The sequence below is a fragment of the Syngnathoides biaculeatus genome, chromosome 12 (assembly GCF_019802595.1).
Source record: "Syngnathoides biaculeatus isolate LvHL_M chromosome 12, ASM1980259v1, whole genome shotgun sequence".
Lineage (NCBI taxonomy): Eukaryota > Metazoa > Chordata > Actinopteri > Syngnathiformes > Syngnathidae > Syngnathoides > Syngnathoides biaculeatus.
Genome location: NC_084651.1, coordinates 21,118,225 through 21,136,215, shown reverse-complemented (window position 1 = coordinate 21,136,215; position 17,991 = coordinate 21,118,225). Strand labels below are relative to the sequence as shown.

General features: G+C 42.4%; 2 protein-coding genes and 1 long non-coding RNA gene across 10 annotated transcripts in view; 2 read left to right on the top strand and 1 right to left on the bottom strand.

Annotated features, from left to right (window-relative positions):
* Positions 1 to 31: 31 nt before the first annotated feature.
* Positions 32 to 7,961, top strand: LOC133509566 (coiled-coil domain-containing protein 177). Of its 3 annotated transcripts, XR_009797381.1 has the most exons (4): positions 32 to 145; positions 1,347 to 1,563; positions 7,468 to 7,705; positions 7,822 to 7,961. XR_009797381.1 is itself a non-coding variant. In XM_061836716.1 (3 exons), exon 2 carries the CDS (start codon positions 1,484 to 1,486, stop codon positions 3,176 to 3,178), a length of 1,695 nt encoding a protein of 564 aa, XP_061692700.1. In that variant the 5' UTR covers positions 32 to 145; positions 1,347 to 1,483; the 3' UTR covers positions 3,179 to 3,255; positions 7,468 to 7,565. The 3 variants fall into 3 exon arrangements, 2 of the variants coding, with proteins under 2 accessions (XP_061692700.1, XP_061692701.1); XM_061836716.1 differs by lacking the exon at positions 7,822 to 7,961 and having other exon boundaries at positions 1,347 to 3,255; positions 7,468 to 7,565; XM_061836717.1 differs by lacking the exons at positions 32 to 145; positions 7,822 to 7,961 and adding an exon at positions 647 to 711 and having other exon boundaries at positions 1,347 to 3,255; positions 7,468 to 7,565.
* Positions 7,489 to 17,991, bottom strand: part of LOC133509564 (CSC1-like protein 2) — a 25,906-nt gene continuing 15,403 nt past the window's right edge. For 4 of the 6 annotated variants that reach the window (XM_061836706.1, XM_061836707.1, XM_061836708.1 and 1 more), the window contains 8 exons: positions 17,808 to 17,923; positions 17,653 to 17,724; positions 12,642 to 12,756; positions 12,405 to 12,539; positions 12,193 to 12,255; positions 9,104 to 9,189; positions 7,813 to 7,947; positions 7,489 to 7,734 (listed from right to left, as the gene is read on the bottom strand). In XM_061836706.1, coding sequence (XP_061692690.1) covers positions 7,489 to 7,734; positions 7,813 to 7,947; positions 9,104 to 9,189; positions 12,193 to 12,255; positions 12,405 to 12,539; positions 12,642 to 12,756; positions 17,653 to 17,724; positions 17,808 to 17,923 — 968 coding nt within the window. Of the gene's footprint in view, positions 7,735 to 7,812; positions 7,948 to 9,103; positions 9,190 to 12,192; positions 12,256 to 12,404; positions 12,540 to 12,641; positions 12,757 to 14,837; positions 16,196 to 17,652; positions 17,725 to 17,807; positions 17,924 to 17,991 lie in introns of those variants that run through there. The other 2 variants (XM_061836711.1, XM_061836712.1) reach the window with 2 other exon arrangements.
* The window catches only part of LOC133509569 (uncharacterized), a 3,281-nt gene continuing 2,312 nt past the window's right edge, over positions 17,023 to 17,991 (top strand). The window contains exon 1 of the long non-coding RNA XR_009797382.1: positions 17,023 to 17,126. This is a non-coding gene — a long non-coding RNA (uncharacterized LOC133509569). The remainder of the gene's footprint in view (positions 17,127 to 17,991) is intronic.

Below are 17,991 nucleotides of genomic sequence, written 5' to 3'. Positions count from 1 at the left end.
CAAGCATGAACTGGACGCTAGGTGGGGTGCTAAGGAAAGTTGTAAAGAACAGGACAACGCAAAGCAGCTCTTGTTTTTGTTGCCGTCTTTTGTCTTGCCATGGCAACTACACGTGTCCCAAATCTCTGTCAGCTGCCGTAAAAAGGTGACTACGGTGCTGTAGATCATTTTGATACATGTTTTTGTTGCGTGTTCTGTGATTACATGGGCCATTAATGTGTATAAAATAATAAGTACAATTGCAGTTCCATTCAAGTGAATCTTATGGGCAAATCACAGCAATCTAATTAGATTCTGAATATTTTTTGGTTTTTTTTCCAAAAGTTAAACAGTTATGAACGGAAGCGTTTTCCGTAGTTACGCCACAAAAACAGGCAGAATGTGTGTGTGTGTATATATATATATATATATATATATATATATATATATATATACACACATACACACACGCATTTTTTTAACCGCTTATCCTCACGTGGGTCACGGGGAGTGCTGGAGCCTATCCAAGTTGTTAACGGGCAGGAGGCGGGGTATACCCTGAACTGGTTGCCAGCCTATCACAGGGCACATCATGACATGACAAACAGCCGCACTCACAATCACACTTAGAGTGTCCAATTAATGTTGCATGTTTTGGGCAATGTGGGAGGAAACCAGAGTGCCCAGAGGAAACCCACGCAGGCATGGGGAGAAGATGCAAACTCCACACAGGTAGGTCCGGGGTTGAACCCGGGACCGCAGAACTGTGAGGCCAACATTTTACCCGATGAGCCACTGTGCCGCCACAGTAAAACATGTTAAAAGCTAAATAAACCAAAACCTCGACCATGACAATTCCAACATTTTTCTCAGATTTGGACAACTCTCTCTTGTCACACCTGCCAGCTTGTCAAAATGTGCATATTTATATACACACTTATTTTGTAATAATTTCCACAAATTTCTCTTCATTTGTTCTTTTGTTATTTTAATTATAAAGACACTTATATAGCCACCCTGTGCAATCAGAATTTACAACAAAATAATTTTAATGAAATGTAACAATATAAGTTGGGGAACCGCATTTTTTTTTCATTATTCCCTTTATTATTTGTCCTTCCTAAATGCTGATTTCACAAAATTATCTTGGATGGGAGACCGCCTGGGAATACCAGGTGGTGTAAGCTTCTCTCCCATCTAAATGCAGAGGGGTTGTGTCAGGAAGGGCATCCGGCGTTAAATTGTGCCAAACAAATATGCGTTCATCTAAAATGACACGCTGTGACGACCCCCTAACGGGAAGAGCCGAATGGAAAAGAATAAGAATGGCATTTGTTTTGAGTGACTGCATTTCTCTCTTATTTCAGGTATAAAGGTACGTGTCACATGGACACACTAATCCTTTCTTGATCCTGTCAACCCAGTGAACAGGCTGAGCACTAGTCCACTTTGAAGCAATTCTTTGTGCACCTTTGCAGTCAGGTAACATAGGTCTCGTTTCAATATGGGGGAGCTGAGGTCATCTTCACCTTTACCTCACTTGGATCTGAACAACTTTGAAACTGCTGACGCAGAAAAGAGCAGGTACGTTTTAACTAGTCCCCGTTCCTTAGAGTCCTGTGCACGACTTGGCATCAAACCTGTTGACCTTCTGATGAGATCGCCGAATGATTTATCGTCTGTTCAGTGTGACATGCCTTCAGAGGCAGTGAAAATTATGCACGAATCCTACGAAAAGGACAGACGGAAGCTTTTGCAAATGTGCCGAGATGAGAGGGAAAGGATTATCCAGCAGGTTGACAGGTGGCCAATCATTACAAAAGTCTCAAGCCTGGAAACGAGACATGACACCAAGCTGAAAAGTGACATCGGTCATGAGAGAACTGATCCTATTCCATATGCACATTTGTGTATTCGGGATAGATGTGCGAGTAAAACATTGTGCTCTGCTGGGAGGGAGCCAGACAGGAACACAATCTGCAGCCTCGGTGACCTCAGACACTCTCCAGCTATCCAGAAGAAGCTGCAGAGGCTAACTGAAGACATAAGGAGGGAGATGCGTGTCCCGATATCTCAGACGGACCGCAAGATTGCAGCTCTCATGCTGGTGAAGCACCAGGAGGAGATGGACCGCCTCTGTCACAGGCACCGCAGGGACAAGGAGCGAGAGGAGGCATGTAGGCAGGAGGAGGCCCAGCAGGCACAGGCAGACAAATTGAGGACACAGCAGCTGATGCAAAGTGTGCAACGCTGGCACGAGGAGCTAGAGGCTCGCAGGAGACTCAGAGCACGTTGGGAAGAAGAGAGAGCTGTGCAACTAAAAAGAGAGATGATGTTGCACGAGGAGCGCTGGAAGAGGCAGAAGGAGCAGGTGGAGGCTCAGCGTCGTGGGCAGATGGCAACTGCGCACAAGGAAGCACAAGGGAGGAAATGCGACCGAGAGAAAGTGCTGAGAGAAATGGAAGAGGTGGACAAAAGGCAGAGAGACAAGGAAAGACAGAGGGCTGTGGAGAAGGAGCAGAGAGCAAGGAGGAGCAAACTGCGGCTGGAGGAGAAGGAGAAGAAGCGTCTCCAGGAGGAAAACAGAAAGGAGCTGCTGCGCCACATCCTCTTAAAACAGCAAGTGGACAAACAGGTGGTGGAGGAGGAGTCACGTTTAAGGAGGGCACTTGAGAGGAAGACGCAGCATTCTTGTGAAAAACATGCCCGCGATGTAGAGGCCCGCCTGCAGGAGCTACAGGAGCAAGCAGCCCGAGAAGAGAAGCGGATTCTGAGAGCGCAACTCAAAGCCAGGCTGCAGAGCATCCAGCAGCTCACACACAAGCAGCTCCTGGTCAAGCTGAGTCAGCAGCGCACTCAGAGAGCCGCCGAGCACACGTCAGCCCGGCAAAAGAAGCGAGCCCAGCTGACGCATCAGCACAACAAACTCAGGCAGCTGCGGCACCTGCGACTGCGAGAGAGTGTGCAGAGAGACGAGGAGGTGTTGAGGAAGGTCAGGGAAAGCAGCGTCGCCATGAAGGAACGGAGGTGCCAGATGCTGCTTCGAGAGCGGGAACGCAAACAGCAGGAGGCGCACAAGCAGGCCCTGGCGTCCTTTCACTTGAAGGAAAGAGTGAGGGAGCAGACTCAAAGTCGCTCTTTTGCGCAGATGGCTCAGGAAGCTCAGCTGGCCGCCTCTATCAGCCGCATGAACCTGTGAAACGGCAACAACACTGTCGGAAGGTCTTCCCGCAAGCCTGTGCTTGAACTTCACAGTGCACATAAGTGAGATCTTCGGTGAGTTTCTTATGGAAGAACTTCAACAGGCCCTCAAACACTGATTCCCACATGCTCTTCCTTCCTCTTGATGGCAGAAGGTACAATTAACAGATGTCGCGACATATTACCATTGTCAATATTGTTTGATTCGACTACAAGAAGCGGAGGTGGGTAGAGTAGCCAGAAACTGTACTCGAATACTGATACTTTAGAGTAACATCACTTGAGTAGAAGTAAAAAGTAGTCCTTCAAATAATTACTCAAGAGTAAGAAAGTACAGTACTCTGAAATAAATTGGTGACCTGCAGCTAGTTAACTAATGAAAAAACTCCAAATGCCAGGTTGGTGTTGAAAATTATTTTTTGACCTAGATATATACTTTTAAAACTTTTTTTCACCATTAATGTGACCTAGAACATATACAACTCAACTGGTTTGTTTTCATTTGGGTTTTTTCAGGGTTTTTTTGGAGGGTTGGGGGATGGGGGTTGAGAGGAGAGATGAAAATAAACAACTGAAACCAACTTGAACGTGACCGACTTGGACTTGACATTGCTGCATTCTGCGCAGCCAAAACAACAGCAAAAACATCTGCATCTTACAGCAAGGTGTTCTGGGCAGTGACAAAACTACGCAGCATGTTAAAGCTGTTGTTTTTCGTATTATGTAATGTAAACCCAAGTTGCGCGCGGCTGTCATGATTCATTTTGATTGCCCCGTGAAGCTCAATAGGAGATTTTGTGTGCAGACGTGACTTTCTTGTGTCATTTGATTTGTGAACTTGAGTCAACCATCACTGTGGTAATAACAGTGGATTGGAACAACAGCCTGCAACATGGATGTCGAAAACAGGTCTACAAATAGAACCCACATGCACTTATGGTTAAATGAAAGTAGCGAGTGCCATAGAGAGTATTGTAATGGAGTAAAAGTACCCCTTCGTGGCATAAATATTCAAGTAAATGGAAAAAGCGTACTTCATTAAAACTAATCTGATAAGTACAATTGATCCAAAATGTTTTTTGAGTGAATGTAGCTCAGTTCCTACCCACTTATGTAAACAAGCCCACATTTCACAGAAGTAAGTAAATATGTAACTTGTGATCATTATTACCATGTACAAAATATAGATATTTTAACATTGTATGGTGGTGTTTTGTGACATTTTTGGTGTGTAAAATATCTTCCTAGGCTCAATAAAGGCTGAGAAACAATGACCAAGAAGAACGTGAGCAAAAGCAAAACCTGCTTCTTGGTCAGCTGACTTCACATGTTGGACAAAAATAGACCAACTTCATACTGTTACTACACTGCAGAAACACCTAATTACCTAATGAGTTTAGTTCTAGCAAAAAACTACTTATTTAAAAACAGTTTCGACTTTGTTCAAATCTTTAGCAAGACAAAAAGACTAAAGGTACAAGAGCTTAGTTTAAGAAAATAATTAAAGGGGAAATCCAGTGGTTTGCATAAACAATGTATCCAATAGGTCATGTAATATGTATTATATTTTGACAATGTGATGTTAAATCCTCTCTCATTTAATAGTGTTTCAAGATTTTTCTCGACAATTACGAATTTTCAGGGGGGTTGCCATTTTCGCAAGTCACATGACCTATGTGGGTGGATGTGACGTGAAACGTGCCGTTACAAACGCTCGATTACATGGGACACCATTTATGCCCAGCGCTTATTTCTCAGATTTATTCTCATCTGATGAAGAAATAGCAGTATCGGTTGATCAGGAAGACGGAGGAATACTTCCATACAGATTTGAACCTGTGGCTGTAAATAATGTTGGATATTTGGATGGTTCTTCGGACGGAATGTCGCGGAGTCTGACTACTCGGAGGCCTTTGCGCGACATAAGTGCGTAAACAAAGGCCCGTGGAGCTCCGAGATGGCAGCCACGGATGGTTCTTCGGACGGGAATGACGAGGAGTTAGGCGAGCAAGCTCTGGTGGCGGGCCGAGAGCCGAGCTTCTGCAGCGGGCCGTTAGCTGAGCTTCGGCGGTGGAGGCCATTAGCCGAGCTTTGGCAGCCGGGGAGGTCGTTAGCTTGCTCCCTGGATGCTGCGGATGGTTCTTCAGACGAGCATGACGCGGGGTCTGGCGAGCGAGCCGCTTCGACGGCCGGGGAGGCCGTTAGCTCACTCCCCGGCCGCCGAAGCTCGGCTAACGGCCTCCCCGGCCGCCGAAGCTCGGCTAACGGCCTCCCCGGCCGCCGAAGCTCGGCTAACGGCCTCCCCGGCCGCCGAAGCTCGGCTAACGGCCTCCCCGGACGCCGAAGCTCGGCTAACGGCCTCCCCGGACGCCGAAGCTCGGCTAACGGCCTCCCCGGACGCCGAAGCTCGCGTAATGGCCTCCGCCGGAGCTCGCTCGTCAACTCCGCGTCATTCCCGTCCGAAAAACCATCCGTGGCTGCCGGCATGTAGCTCCGGGGGCCTTTGTTTACGCACTTATGTTGCACATAGGCCTCTGAGTAGTCAGACTCCACATCAATCCGCCCAAAGAACCATCCGAATATTCAACATTATTTACAGCCACAGGTTCAAATCCATATGGAAGTATTCCTCTGTCTTCCCGATCAACCAATACTGCTATTTCTTCATCAGATGAGGATAAATCAGAGAAATCAGCGCTGGGCATAAATGGTGTCCCACGTAATCGAGCGTTGGGAAGGGCACGTTACACATCACATCCGCCCACGTAGGTCATGTGACTCGCGAAAATGGCAGCGCCCCTGAAAATTCATCATTGGCGATAAAAATCTTCTCAAAACACTATTAAATGAGAGAGGATTTAACGTCACATTCTCAAAATAGAGTACATATTACATGACCTATTGGAGACATTGTTCATGCAAACCACTGGATTTCCCCTTTTTAAGTCAATTCATACTTGCTCCATTGACAGATTTTTCCCCACTTGTTTTAAGATGTCCCGTTTTTGTTTCTTTGTTTTAAAAAGATTATTTTGCCAGTATATCCGACATTTCTAGACAGAGTATTGACCAAAATCTCTGATTTGCTGGGTGATCTACAATCACTGCACTACAATTTTAACCACTCTCACGCGGTGTCACGTTACCACATAAAACGACAAGCAAGGCATTTAAAAACCTGTTCCTGTAACTGTTGTGTTGTTAAATGGTTTGTCAGTTAATCTTGTGTCATTGGGGTGGGTACGTACAATTTACTCCAGTCGAACATGCGTGTACACTTTCTCATGCTGTTAATTCAATAGGTGTCCAAACCCATAAGGCTTTACCTGAACATACACACACCCTCACACAAAGAGAAGTACCTGGAATACCTTTCAACTCAGCCTCGATACTAATGAGGACAAGTGCTGTACAAAAACGGACAGATATTCATCCATCTAAAGCCATGCCATTTTCAGAATGCTATAAACAGATATGAAGAAAAACCTGTGAATCAAGGTAAAACATTTCAGCCGCGGTTTTTATTGTGGAATGGAAATTGTGCACCAAGGATGACATGAGCCATCGCTTTCTTTGCACACACATGCCCCACCCCCACCCCAAGGAAAGCTGTTGTATTCCACAACCATAAGTAGACCCAAGGGTAAATTTACCTGGAACCAAATTAAAATGGATAAGTTGCCTCCCAAGATAGTTGAGGTACACATATTTTGTGTCCCATTTTTGTGCCACACAGGCAAAATTATCACTAGAATGCTGAAAGAACGCTCACAGAGTGCTAAAATTAGTGAAATATTTTTCTATAGATATGTGAGCATGGAAAAAGTGTGCGTTGTTCAGAATGGGGGAGTTTTGAAATAATGGGCTTTTTATACAAGAGGGTGAGATGATGGAAAGAAAAGCAATGATGTCATAGCTGAGACTCAGTGGTATTTTAAATGAAAATAGGGATTTAGGTTTAGGTTGGCCACATAGCCTGTCTGAAGTCCCTTTTTTTTTTTTTTTTTTTATTTCATATTTTTTTTCAATGTACAGCACTGTCCGAAAATAGTCTGGGAGACTGGCCCACTTGTCCACAAGGCAAAATCATGACGTCCAGTATCCAGACTGTTCCGACGTCGTCCTTTTTGCTCTCAGGATTTATGTGATATGCTGTGATGCAGTCACCATAGTTGTTCTCTGTACATTTCTTATTTGGTCTGTAACCTTGGTGACTGCATTGCTCAGCATTCACATTCTCAGTGAACTACAATTTGTAGTTATGCAGATTCTCCGTTTTTCTTGCAGGTGTGGGCTGCCAAGTCCTTCTCACTCATGAAGCTCCAGAGCCAGCAGCACAGGTAGCCCCACCCCAAGAGCAAGAGTGAAGCTCTCCTGGAGGCCCAAGTGTCTTTTCTGGTGGAGCTGATCAGCCTGTTGGCCCCCACGACCGTGACTGTTACCGCTGATGATGTCAGGAAGAACGTGCACTGTGGCAACAAAGAGGAAACTCCCAGCCGAAAAGAGCATTCCGACACCCGTAGCGGTGAGTTGGTTCTGAGGTGACGTGGAAGACTGCAGACACAAACATTCCCAATCAGTGTCGCCGTCTACTATGGGACGACAGAGAAGGACTAGTTTGTGTGCTCTTACTGCGTGTAGGATGAAGTAAGTAGAGATGGCGACAATTGGTGCCGCAGCGGAAAAGGCCAACAGATGTCCCTGGATGGACCTATTATCCAGGCCCGCGTGCATCAGAAAGGCAACCAAACCAAAAGCTGCTGGAACCTATCAAGACAAGGGGGAAATATTTTTTCAGGCTGGATTCACACTTTTGTGATTCCAACAACATGATTCAGAATTTTGAGCTGGATCCAGCAGCACTCTTTGGATACGTCTGCATAAAAACTGCTGTACACAAATTATGTTCAGTGTTTTTGTTGTTGTTTTTTTCCTGTGGAACCTACCTTAGGTATTTGCTGAATTGTTTTTTTTTTTGTTTGTTTTGTCTTTCTGTAACACCCTAAAACGCCAAAATGATTCGGAAAGTAGTAATGTGAAAGAAATATGCTGTAGTGATACAAAAAGATCTTTGTATGGTGAAGAAGCAGAAGCACTATTAAAAAAATTTTAAGCATCTGTAAACCCTTGAAGATAATGTTTAAGATGAGTTTGAAAGGACATCAAAATGTTTAGGAATATTTGAATTGGGAATGTAAACATTTTTGAGGGCATTTATTATTCAAGGTTTTTCGCAGCAGGGCTCTGTCCCTATCCACTGCAAATGGGATGATTTACTGCAAAAAGCACTGGATATGGGATAATATGATACATTACAGGTGTGTCGATCATTAAATGAGCAAAACAATTGCCAGCTGCAGCGAGTGGATTAATGTGGAGGTTATCGTGATTAAATTGGAGGGACCAGCCCAGGTCAAAGGTAAACTGTGTTAAATCCATGTTGTCACTGCTCAGTGTTGACACTTGTGGAATATTACACAAGCAATTTGGCGACAGCGCATACAAGTTGGTTTCATGTGGGCTCCCTGAGTAAAGAGTCATATCAGATTTGTGTCACTTGAAATGTACATGGAAATAAGACAAAAAGACATAAAAAAACAGATGTGTCAGAATGGGCATTTGGACCTGCAGTGTAAATGGAGCATTGTGTGCTGCTTCAAAGCATTTCTGCATTCCAGAAACCTGGGAAGTTGTAGTTGAAGTTACTTGGTAACATGATTAAGGCTACCAATAAAACAGAAAAATCTGGTTTGACGGCTTTCCACAAACAAAAGCCAACAGCTTGCTGATGTCACCACCCATGGCTTTTTGTTTCACCTTTCAGTGGAACATTTTAAAGTTTGATCGAGTGAGGTCCAAGAGGGACTCGTGTCAACTTCCCACTGGCCTTCAATGCAGAATAATTCCATCGCAATACTCTCACCTTGTGAAGAATCACCGCTAAAAATACGATGATTTGCACCGTCACCTGGCCTGCCGCCACTACTGCACCCAAAGCGAATCCGTCAGCTGTTTGCAAAGGAAAAAAGAAGTCACAAAAAGCAAAGTGCTGAATGACAACATTCCATTTGTTTTCTTAGCACAAGCACAAAGATAGTCAGCATTTCTTGGGGATTGTGTGTGCCCCATTCTAACCAATCGTGATTAACCCATAAGATTGTCTTTCGGTCTGATGTGTGTGGATTCATCCCGATTTTAGGGTCCAAAACAGGTGGACACCAAATATCTTAAACAATGAACATGCTCAATATTTACGGCAAAAACCTTTCTCGAGTCTTGACGCATTGAATTGTGACGTTCAAAAAGCCCCTCATTCGACAAAAGGAAATGGCTGCACTAAATACAAGTATGTCTTTTTCCCGATGTGGTTTTATGTGTAAAAGTCGGTTCTCCAAACCGCAAGAATAATTTCCCAAAGCAAGTTGTTTTTGAGGACTAAAACATATTAGAAGCCTCCCAGCTCCAGCAACCGTTGGGAGCCTTCGACAAACACTGGAACACAACTGGAAGTATTTCTTCTTTTTCTTCTTTTTTTTTTTTTGAGCTCACGTGTGATTTGAAATTCAGTGTTTGAAAAGAATCTTTATGTCTGCCGTTCTGTGTTTATATCATTGGAACACAGCACACACAAAAAAAAAGGTATATATATATATATATATATTCAAAAAACCTACCTAATTGACATTTTTATAAACGGCAAGAATAAAGTTGCACGTTTTTCTTCTCGTAACACCCATTTGGAAGAGGTGTTACATAACCAGCAGAGGCCTCAGAGATTCATTGAAAATGAGAACAAAATGAAGTGTGCAATGGCAACTCCACTGGGCAGAAAACAATATGACATGACATGTGGGAGCCAATTCCAGCTGACTTCGGGCAAAATGCAGACTACATGTTACATCGCCATACAACTCACAGGGCAATCCCTCGCACAAGTAAACAATTTCCTCTGGTGGTGTCAAACGCAGTTTTCTCTCTCCACAGCTAAGCAATGATTTGGTAAACCTATTTCAATAGGAATAAAACCACTAACTGTCAGCCAGTCACTGGCCACTTGCATGGAGGTTTAAAATGATGGTAAAAAGGAAAAAAAAAAAAAGAGTTCAAATATAGCGTTTGAAAACAAACAGTAAAGTATGCATACTGTTATCATGTTTTTAAACATAGCGCATGCTTAATACAGTTACAGAATCCCTTTCAGAGCACCTTCAATTAAAAATTGATGAACATAACTACTACTGATAAGTAAGTAAGTTTCTTTCGGCTTTTCCCTTTCGGGGTTGCCACAGCGTGTCATCTCAGATAAAACGCACATATATGTTTGGGACAATTTTTACGCCGGATGCCCTTCCTGACGCAACCCTTCTCAGGGAGTGGAGGCCCCAGTGGGATACGAACTAAAATGTGCCGTGGAAACTGTACGGTACAAAGCTGTGCCAATACATTGCTGTGTCACCATAGTTACTATATCAAATTATTATTTATTAAATAAAATGGACGTGATGAGTATTGATAAATTGCCATTGTTATGGTGAACCGGCGGCGAGTTGAACGGTTGTGTCATTGGCCACTGGTGGGCCTGTGGACTGCTGACCCAAGATTTCATACGCTTGCTCTTTGTGCAGAGAATAGCACACAACCGAGACACTCAAGCAAAAGTTAACCATTTATTATGTCCGCTTGCCCACAAACTAGGAGCTAACCCGCTCACTCCATCACGGCAATGTAGTTGAAAAGGTAAGCACCTCGCTCCGAGTTGTTGTGTGTCTCAGTCTCCAATGAACACATTCACACAGGAACTTAACAGTATATGAAATATAACCTGTGGCACACGTTATTCAGGGAGTAGTGGACAGCAGCGAACATATTTGACAAGTTAAGGGCTCGACTACAACCAACGCATTCAGCAGACCAACCACACAGTCCTGCAAGAGGACAGGTCTTATTTTCCATTATTCCAGAGGTATTTAAAAAAAAAACAAAAGAAAGTTATTTATTGTGATAGCTGTTGGGAAAATATCCATCCATTTTCTGAGCCACTTATACTCAAGTGTCGCGGGGGTGCTGGACCCGATATAGCTCAGCTATATTCAGGCATAAGGTGGGGTACACCCTGAACGTCTCACTAGCCATTCATGGGCAAGTATAAACAATCAACCATTCACACTCACATTCACACTTACAGGCAATTTAGTCTTCAATTAACCTACTGAGTATGTTTTGGGGACAAGGGAGATGAAACTAGAGTGCCTGGAGAAAACCCACACAGGCACGGGGAGAAAATACCAACTCTACACAGTCGGGCCAGGATTTGAACCCCAGTCCTCAAAACTGTCAGGTAGACGCCCTAACCAGTTGGCCTAAGGTTTCGTGCTACCCTTGGGAACATGTATCGTTCTAAAAAATGTGTTATTGTGACAGGCCTATGAATATTAATCTATATTTTTATCAAAATAAAATGCAAGACCAACCTGGAATGTTCTGATGGTCTTTTACAAAAATGAGTTCCTCAATATGGTCAAAGGCATACCAATCTGGGACATGTTTGAACTTTCCTTTACCCCGTCTGCAAGCAGTTTCATTTTCAGACAACATGTGGAATTACTGAATTGAAATAGTTCACTGTACAGGGGTCCTCCATTTATAAAAGAGTAACAAACATATGGCGCAACTTAACAAGTTGGTAAGTACTGTATGTCGTCGGAATGCACCGCCCATAAACTAAAAGTTGCGAAGTCATAATTGCAGTAAATATTTCAAGATCCACTTTTTAAACTAGTTTAACTATGTGCCCTTCACGATCTCAACATGTCGAGTGGCGGCGCTGTCGTGAACTAATTGACACTTTTGGGTCACAACCCACCAGTTGAGAATCACCGCTCCAGGTCAAGGCTTTAAGTATATATTTTTTTATAAAAGCGAGTCACATGAAGTGTGTACATTACTTTGTTGATGGCTGAGTGCGCTGAAACGCTAACAGAAATGGAGTTAATAATATTAATATAACAGTACCTGCCGCGTGAATGACCAACCCCAGTGTGGCTGTAAAGGCGTCCCGGTTCGGAGTCGCTTGTCCTGAAATTACCAACAAAAAAATAAATCATCCACCATCCGTGCCGTGATAAGTGGATTTCGTCATGTTATTCCAGACTGAAGAACCACATACCAAACGAGTGCCCGCCATCGGATTGTGCCAAATGTATCTAAATGCAATGTGCACTTACCACACAGGGATAAGTAGCTCCCCAGCTGATCCACTACAAACATGAAGGTGAAGCCCAACGTCAAAGCCACCCCGATCCACAGCTGAGGGGTGGGGGCCCTCTGTGTGGAGGTTGCATTCACAGCAAGTAAAGAAGCTGCGAGAAGACCAAAAAAGAAAAAGAAAAAAAAATACATACCACGATGAGGCCAAATACACACTAACAGTACAGAATGTACATTTATGATGGGATAATGACCGTTCTGGTGCGTCCAGGACCCTTGCAGTAGTTCCACTCCTTCGGGGATGGTGATGGCGAGGGCTGTTCCACACAACAAGCCTGCACCCAGGATGGAGACGAAGTGCACGCTTCTCTACAACACACATACACGTCGTCAGAAGTTTCGAACTTCAAACTGAAAATACCACATTTCCATCACCAAATAGTCGTATAAGGAGAAGTCGCAGCGCATTCGTTTCGACTTCGAATTTTGCAAAAGCACGGTGAAAATGTCGCTAGGTTGTTGTAGAGCGAAACAATTTACCCCCGAAAACCGGAACAACAGAGGGATGAATCCGAGCAAGAAACAACCGAGAAACATTGCTATCGATATTGGGATAATGCTCAACCCGGCGTCCATCTCGACGGCTCGTTCTTGTTGTTTTGAAGACACTTGTGTTCTCTTTTGCTTCCGCTCGTGACCGTCCCAAAGTACTGCTACAGTACCTGTCGTGTACGACAGAATAACAGCGGCGGCGGTGGCGGTGGCGGCGGCGGCATGCAACGAAAAAGAAGGAAGACGCCACGCACGCAGCCGCACAACTTTGAACTCCTTGGAGAACACTTTCACCTCCAGGAAAGCAGATTTAAAAACACAATATGTTGTCTTTGCGCCTCTTAGTTTCCCCACATTACCCATAATTATAATATACAGTATATACTATAAAAGGAATTTCGAAAGTACGGCCGGCGGGCCAAAACCGGCCCGTCAGGGGGTCCAATCCGGCCTATGGCGATAGAGAAGGCATTCACTGCTATTTTTTAATAAACGCAACTTTTAATACTAAGTTCCTCCTATGACAACGCTGAAATGATCCTGAGGCACTTGTGAAAGCCAAAAAATGCCAAGTTTCAGGAGCACACGTATATAAAATAGCGTGCCATGTTCAGACTGTTAAAATAAGTACCTCCTGTAGAAATGTTTCAAGACACTGAACATTACATTTCAGTCAAAAGCCTCTTGTTAAAAGAGTTTTGGTTTGTTAGATAGAAACTTTTTTTTTTTCCAATTCTCAAACATTTTTTTTATGTATACATTTACAAAGCTGCATAACTGAATGGTGGATATTCACCGATTCATACTCTTGAAATGTTTGGTTGAAAAATTCTTACTAATCAGGATTTGCAACAAATAATATGTATTTTCCAAAATTACTTGAAATTTGCACCAAAATAAAGAGGACCATTGAGAACAGTTATGGATTTTTAAGACACCAATCGTGGTTGGCCCACTTGAGAGCTTCGTAATTGGGCTGAATTGAGTTTGACACCCTGCCCTATAGTTATTGAACATTTTATTGAACAAAACCGCATGGATAACAGTACATTAATACCAATTCCAGTTGCCCCCCCCTCCTCACCCAGTCAGATGGGATAGGCTCCAGCTCACCAGTGACTCTTTTGAAAAAAATTGATGGGCTAACTATATACAGTATTTTACTTCAATTAGAGAATCTGAGATGTGGAAACATCCATCCATTTACTAATATATTTTGAGAATGAACAACCGGACAACTGTTTTTTGTTTTTTTTTTTGTTAACAAAAAAAAAAACTTTTATTTCCAGTGAGTCAAGAGATGAATAGGAAATTAAGTAAAACAATCTGATTCACAATATGGATGAGTTCATACACAAATGGGTGTTCTCCTTGCAGTGGCGCTACACCTGTCAGTTCAGTTTTAATACAAAATAACACGTATGGTTGCTTTTCCAGTGAGCCAAAGCTGATCACCTATTGAGCACTGTTTGCATCTTACCAAAAGTTGTGCATGTCAGCTACATTCAAAGTTAAAGAAAGTGTTGTCAAAGCATCCCTCTGAAACTCATTCAGAGATTTCGAGACATATTAGAGGTATACAAATGTAGAGGTATGAAAGTCACCTTACAATCGTCAGAGAACGCCACTTGAACATGTCAAACATTTCTTTTTTTAGTACCAAAATATTAGACACATTCAGACAAGAGCTTAGTGTCACTGTTGGTGTTGTGATCGAAGCCTTCGAGAGTTTCTGTTGATCTGAGCAGCTGCTTTTACAGGAATTATTGTCAATGCTGTGCAATGGGACTTCAACTTTATCAACAGCTACTAAAACGACAAACTCATACTGGAGTCCCAATGACAGCGTTGGGAAACATTTTCTCACCGGGGGGGCCTGCTACAGGATATTTATTTAAAAAAAAAAAAAAGATTTGAACAAATAACGACCACAGATTTTGAGTTTATGTAGATTAAATGCTTCAGGGTGATTTATAACAATTTATGTAATTAATTTTTAGCAGTTGCATGGTGGGTCAGATAAAATGAGTTTGCACCCATCATTCCTCAAAAAGATGATAAAAACGACAAGTTTGATGCAGAGTAAGGCCTTAAATGTGTACTTACAGTTCAGATTTGCAAATTGAATTAAATAATAAATAGAGATGTTGAATGCATTATACCCACATATGTGGCTGTTGACTTTTTTTTAGGATGGTTCATGTTTTATCATAGATATTTCATTAAAATAAAATCAGCTTCAGGAGGCTGTAGCATGGCTGCCAACATCTTAGAATACAGTACACCTATCAGGACCTACATGATCAAGTGCCTACATACACAGTCAACAAGGACAAGTGAGAAACTACTCCATATTCAGTTACCGTCAAAAATTAATGCAAATGTCAGTATCTGTGCGTAAATATGTAAACCTATTGGCAAAAAAATAGAAACTCAATGAGTATCATAACAGACTGACCCCACCAACTTTCTGTCCATCCTATTCAACTCAAAAGTCCTCTTGCAGCAGGCTAAAGTAGCAGCAGCAGTCCAGCAGCATTCCCAATGGGCTGCATTGCTTCTAACAGCGTAGTGTGCTAAAATACCAATCATCGTGCAGAGTGGGAGGGCAATGTACATATTCTAATCAATGCTCCCCTCTTTGAGGCTTCTCAGGGATCGCATGAGCTATGTGGAAAAATCTGCACCTCTCTTGATAGCTGCATTCCATAAGAAGCATTGAGTGGGGACATTTTGGGGTACTAGCAGACAATCATGGGGGAATCACTTTTTGAAGGCATGCTATCGACGGTGCCTTTGTGGAAAGTTTTGTCTTCTCGTTTCAAGTGCAAGATAGGGCCATATTTGTCATGTCTCCTTTTGTGACTTTTCACCGAGTCCATGCGCTGTGGTGGTGGCTCTGAGGGACTTTACTGCTCATTACTTTTGCAAGTAGACACGCTTTAAGTATATAAGAATCCTTGAGCTAGTTTTATGTCCCTCGATCAGGTTGAGATGCTTTGGTGACCTTGATGAACCACGTCCAGTTTAGTTCATTTATTCAGTGCATTCTTCTCAAAGTTGAATCTTTGTTTTCTCAGTGTCGCACTTCATTTTCAATGAGGCTGTCTTCTCCAGACTGGAAGTCCTCATTCAGGCCATTTTCCACATTAATTATTTCCTCATCCTGCAATGACCCCTGGCCGTCATCCTCGCCACTGCCCGATCCGGCCTCCTCTGAATTTGGATCTTGCAGAACCTCTGCGATGTACATCTGCTATTGAAGAGGACAAAAATTAAAACAGAAATTTGGTCAAGAGGAACTTTGCAAGCCAGCACCATAGACAAGAATAGACATTGGGCAAGAAACTTCACGCGGATGCGCTTGTTGCATGATTTGAATCTTTTGATGTGATGGAAGGGTAGCTACAGGTGTTTTGTGATTTATATTACACCTGAAAATGTTTTAATCCTTAATTGTTTTAAATGAGTCTCTGATGGTGTAGGGGTACATTCGCCTCACTTTGGTGCATGCAGTATGGGTTCAGTTGCCACTGGTCCAAATGAGTCTGAATGGTTGTCTTGTCTATAAGTGAGTGCACTGCAACTGACTGGCAACCAACACTGTGTAGTCTGCCTTAAGCCCGAAGTCAGCCGATTTTAAATGAGTAAAAAAAAAACGTTTTAAAAAAAGTACATAAAAGCACATACATTCTCGACCATCAAAAAAATGCTAACCAAAAATTTCACAAAACAATCTATTCTGGTAAAATGGACAAATTTCTAGTAAAAGTAGTTTTCATATTTACTGAACAAGGTATCTTACAGCAAAAAATTAGACTTCATTTTGGCGTGTTCCCTTACAGGTTTTGAAAACAATATTTGTCATTTCCATTTTTCATATTGACAAGAGGTTCCGTATCCCAAATACCTTACATATTCAGTGTTCTAAATGTATTGCTTATTTGAAAGGTATACATATGCAGTTACCATGACAACTGAAAATATGACTATACCGTATGCTGTGCACTCATGGGTAATCATCTCAATGTCACAAAGCTTTATCAGTGAAACTCTTTCAAGCTGATGTCACAGAGAATTGGGCTACTGAGGACTCAATGAGACTTCGAAAAAGAGGAGCTTCAGAACACCAAGCAGACAAATGAAACGGGCTGAAAACGCAAAATAATGTCCATGATGAACCAAAGGTAAATGTTATTTTATATAATTGTATGTGTGCCCATTTGCCCATTGGTCATTGTTTCAATCTTTCAATGTTAGCTATAGAAATAAATAAATAGCTAATTAGCACTCTTGGCAACCGGAACGTTGTCATTGTTTTTTTTTTTAATTTGAGCTTACAAAGACAGTTCTATGCCTCACTGCATTTGCGCTTCATCTTGGAAGTGGTATAGTGGTGTGCATTTCTACCTTAATTAGTTATCATTGTTGGTAAATGCACAAGTTGTCTGATGGAAAAAAATTCCAAATAAAGAACGCACTCATCAAAAAACACAGCTACAATCTGTGACAAGTAATTTCCAAAATCTAAAAAAAAATAAACAAACATTGGAAAATAACATGTCTTTGCGCCACTCATTTATACAAAAAAAATAATAAAATTGTCATGGAATGACCTTTCACACTACCATAATATATTTGGACTGTGGGAGAAGATCCTTTCAGATTAATAGAAACTGACGACACAAAAGAAAAATAAGACTGACTACTTACTGCTGCTTTGTTGGAGTTAGTAGTGCATTCTGTAGGTCCATTCTCGGTCACATCCAATACTTGAGTGTCAATCTGGGGCAGACAAAATATGAAGTAAAGAAAAAAAAAAAAATCTACATACAAAAAAATACCTAAAAATTGACAGACTTTGTTACCTTGTAGTTGTGCGCACTCAAATATTTAAAATGTCCAAAGCAGACATGCAAGAGGCAGACAGTGATTGTGATGATCAAAACCACAAACGTGAACATTGAGATTGCAGCTGAAAACCCTGGAAAAGGAAATTTGGTGGACGTTTGTTAATCAGGTGCTTTAAATTGCCATTGCTTCCCAAAAAAC

What these genes read in the sequence shown, in the direction of transcription:
- LOC133509566 (XM_061836716.1), top strand. Translation starts at nt 1,484, where the DNA reads ATGGGGGAGCTGAGGTCATCTTCACCTTTACCTCACTTGGATCTGAAC.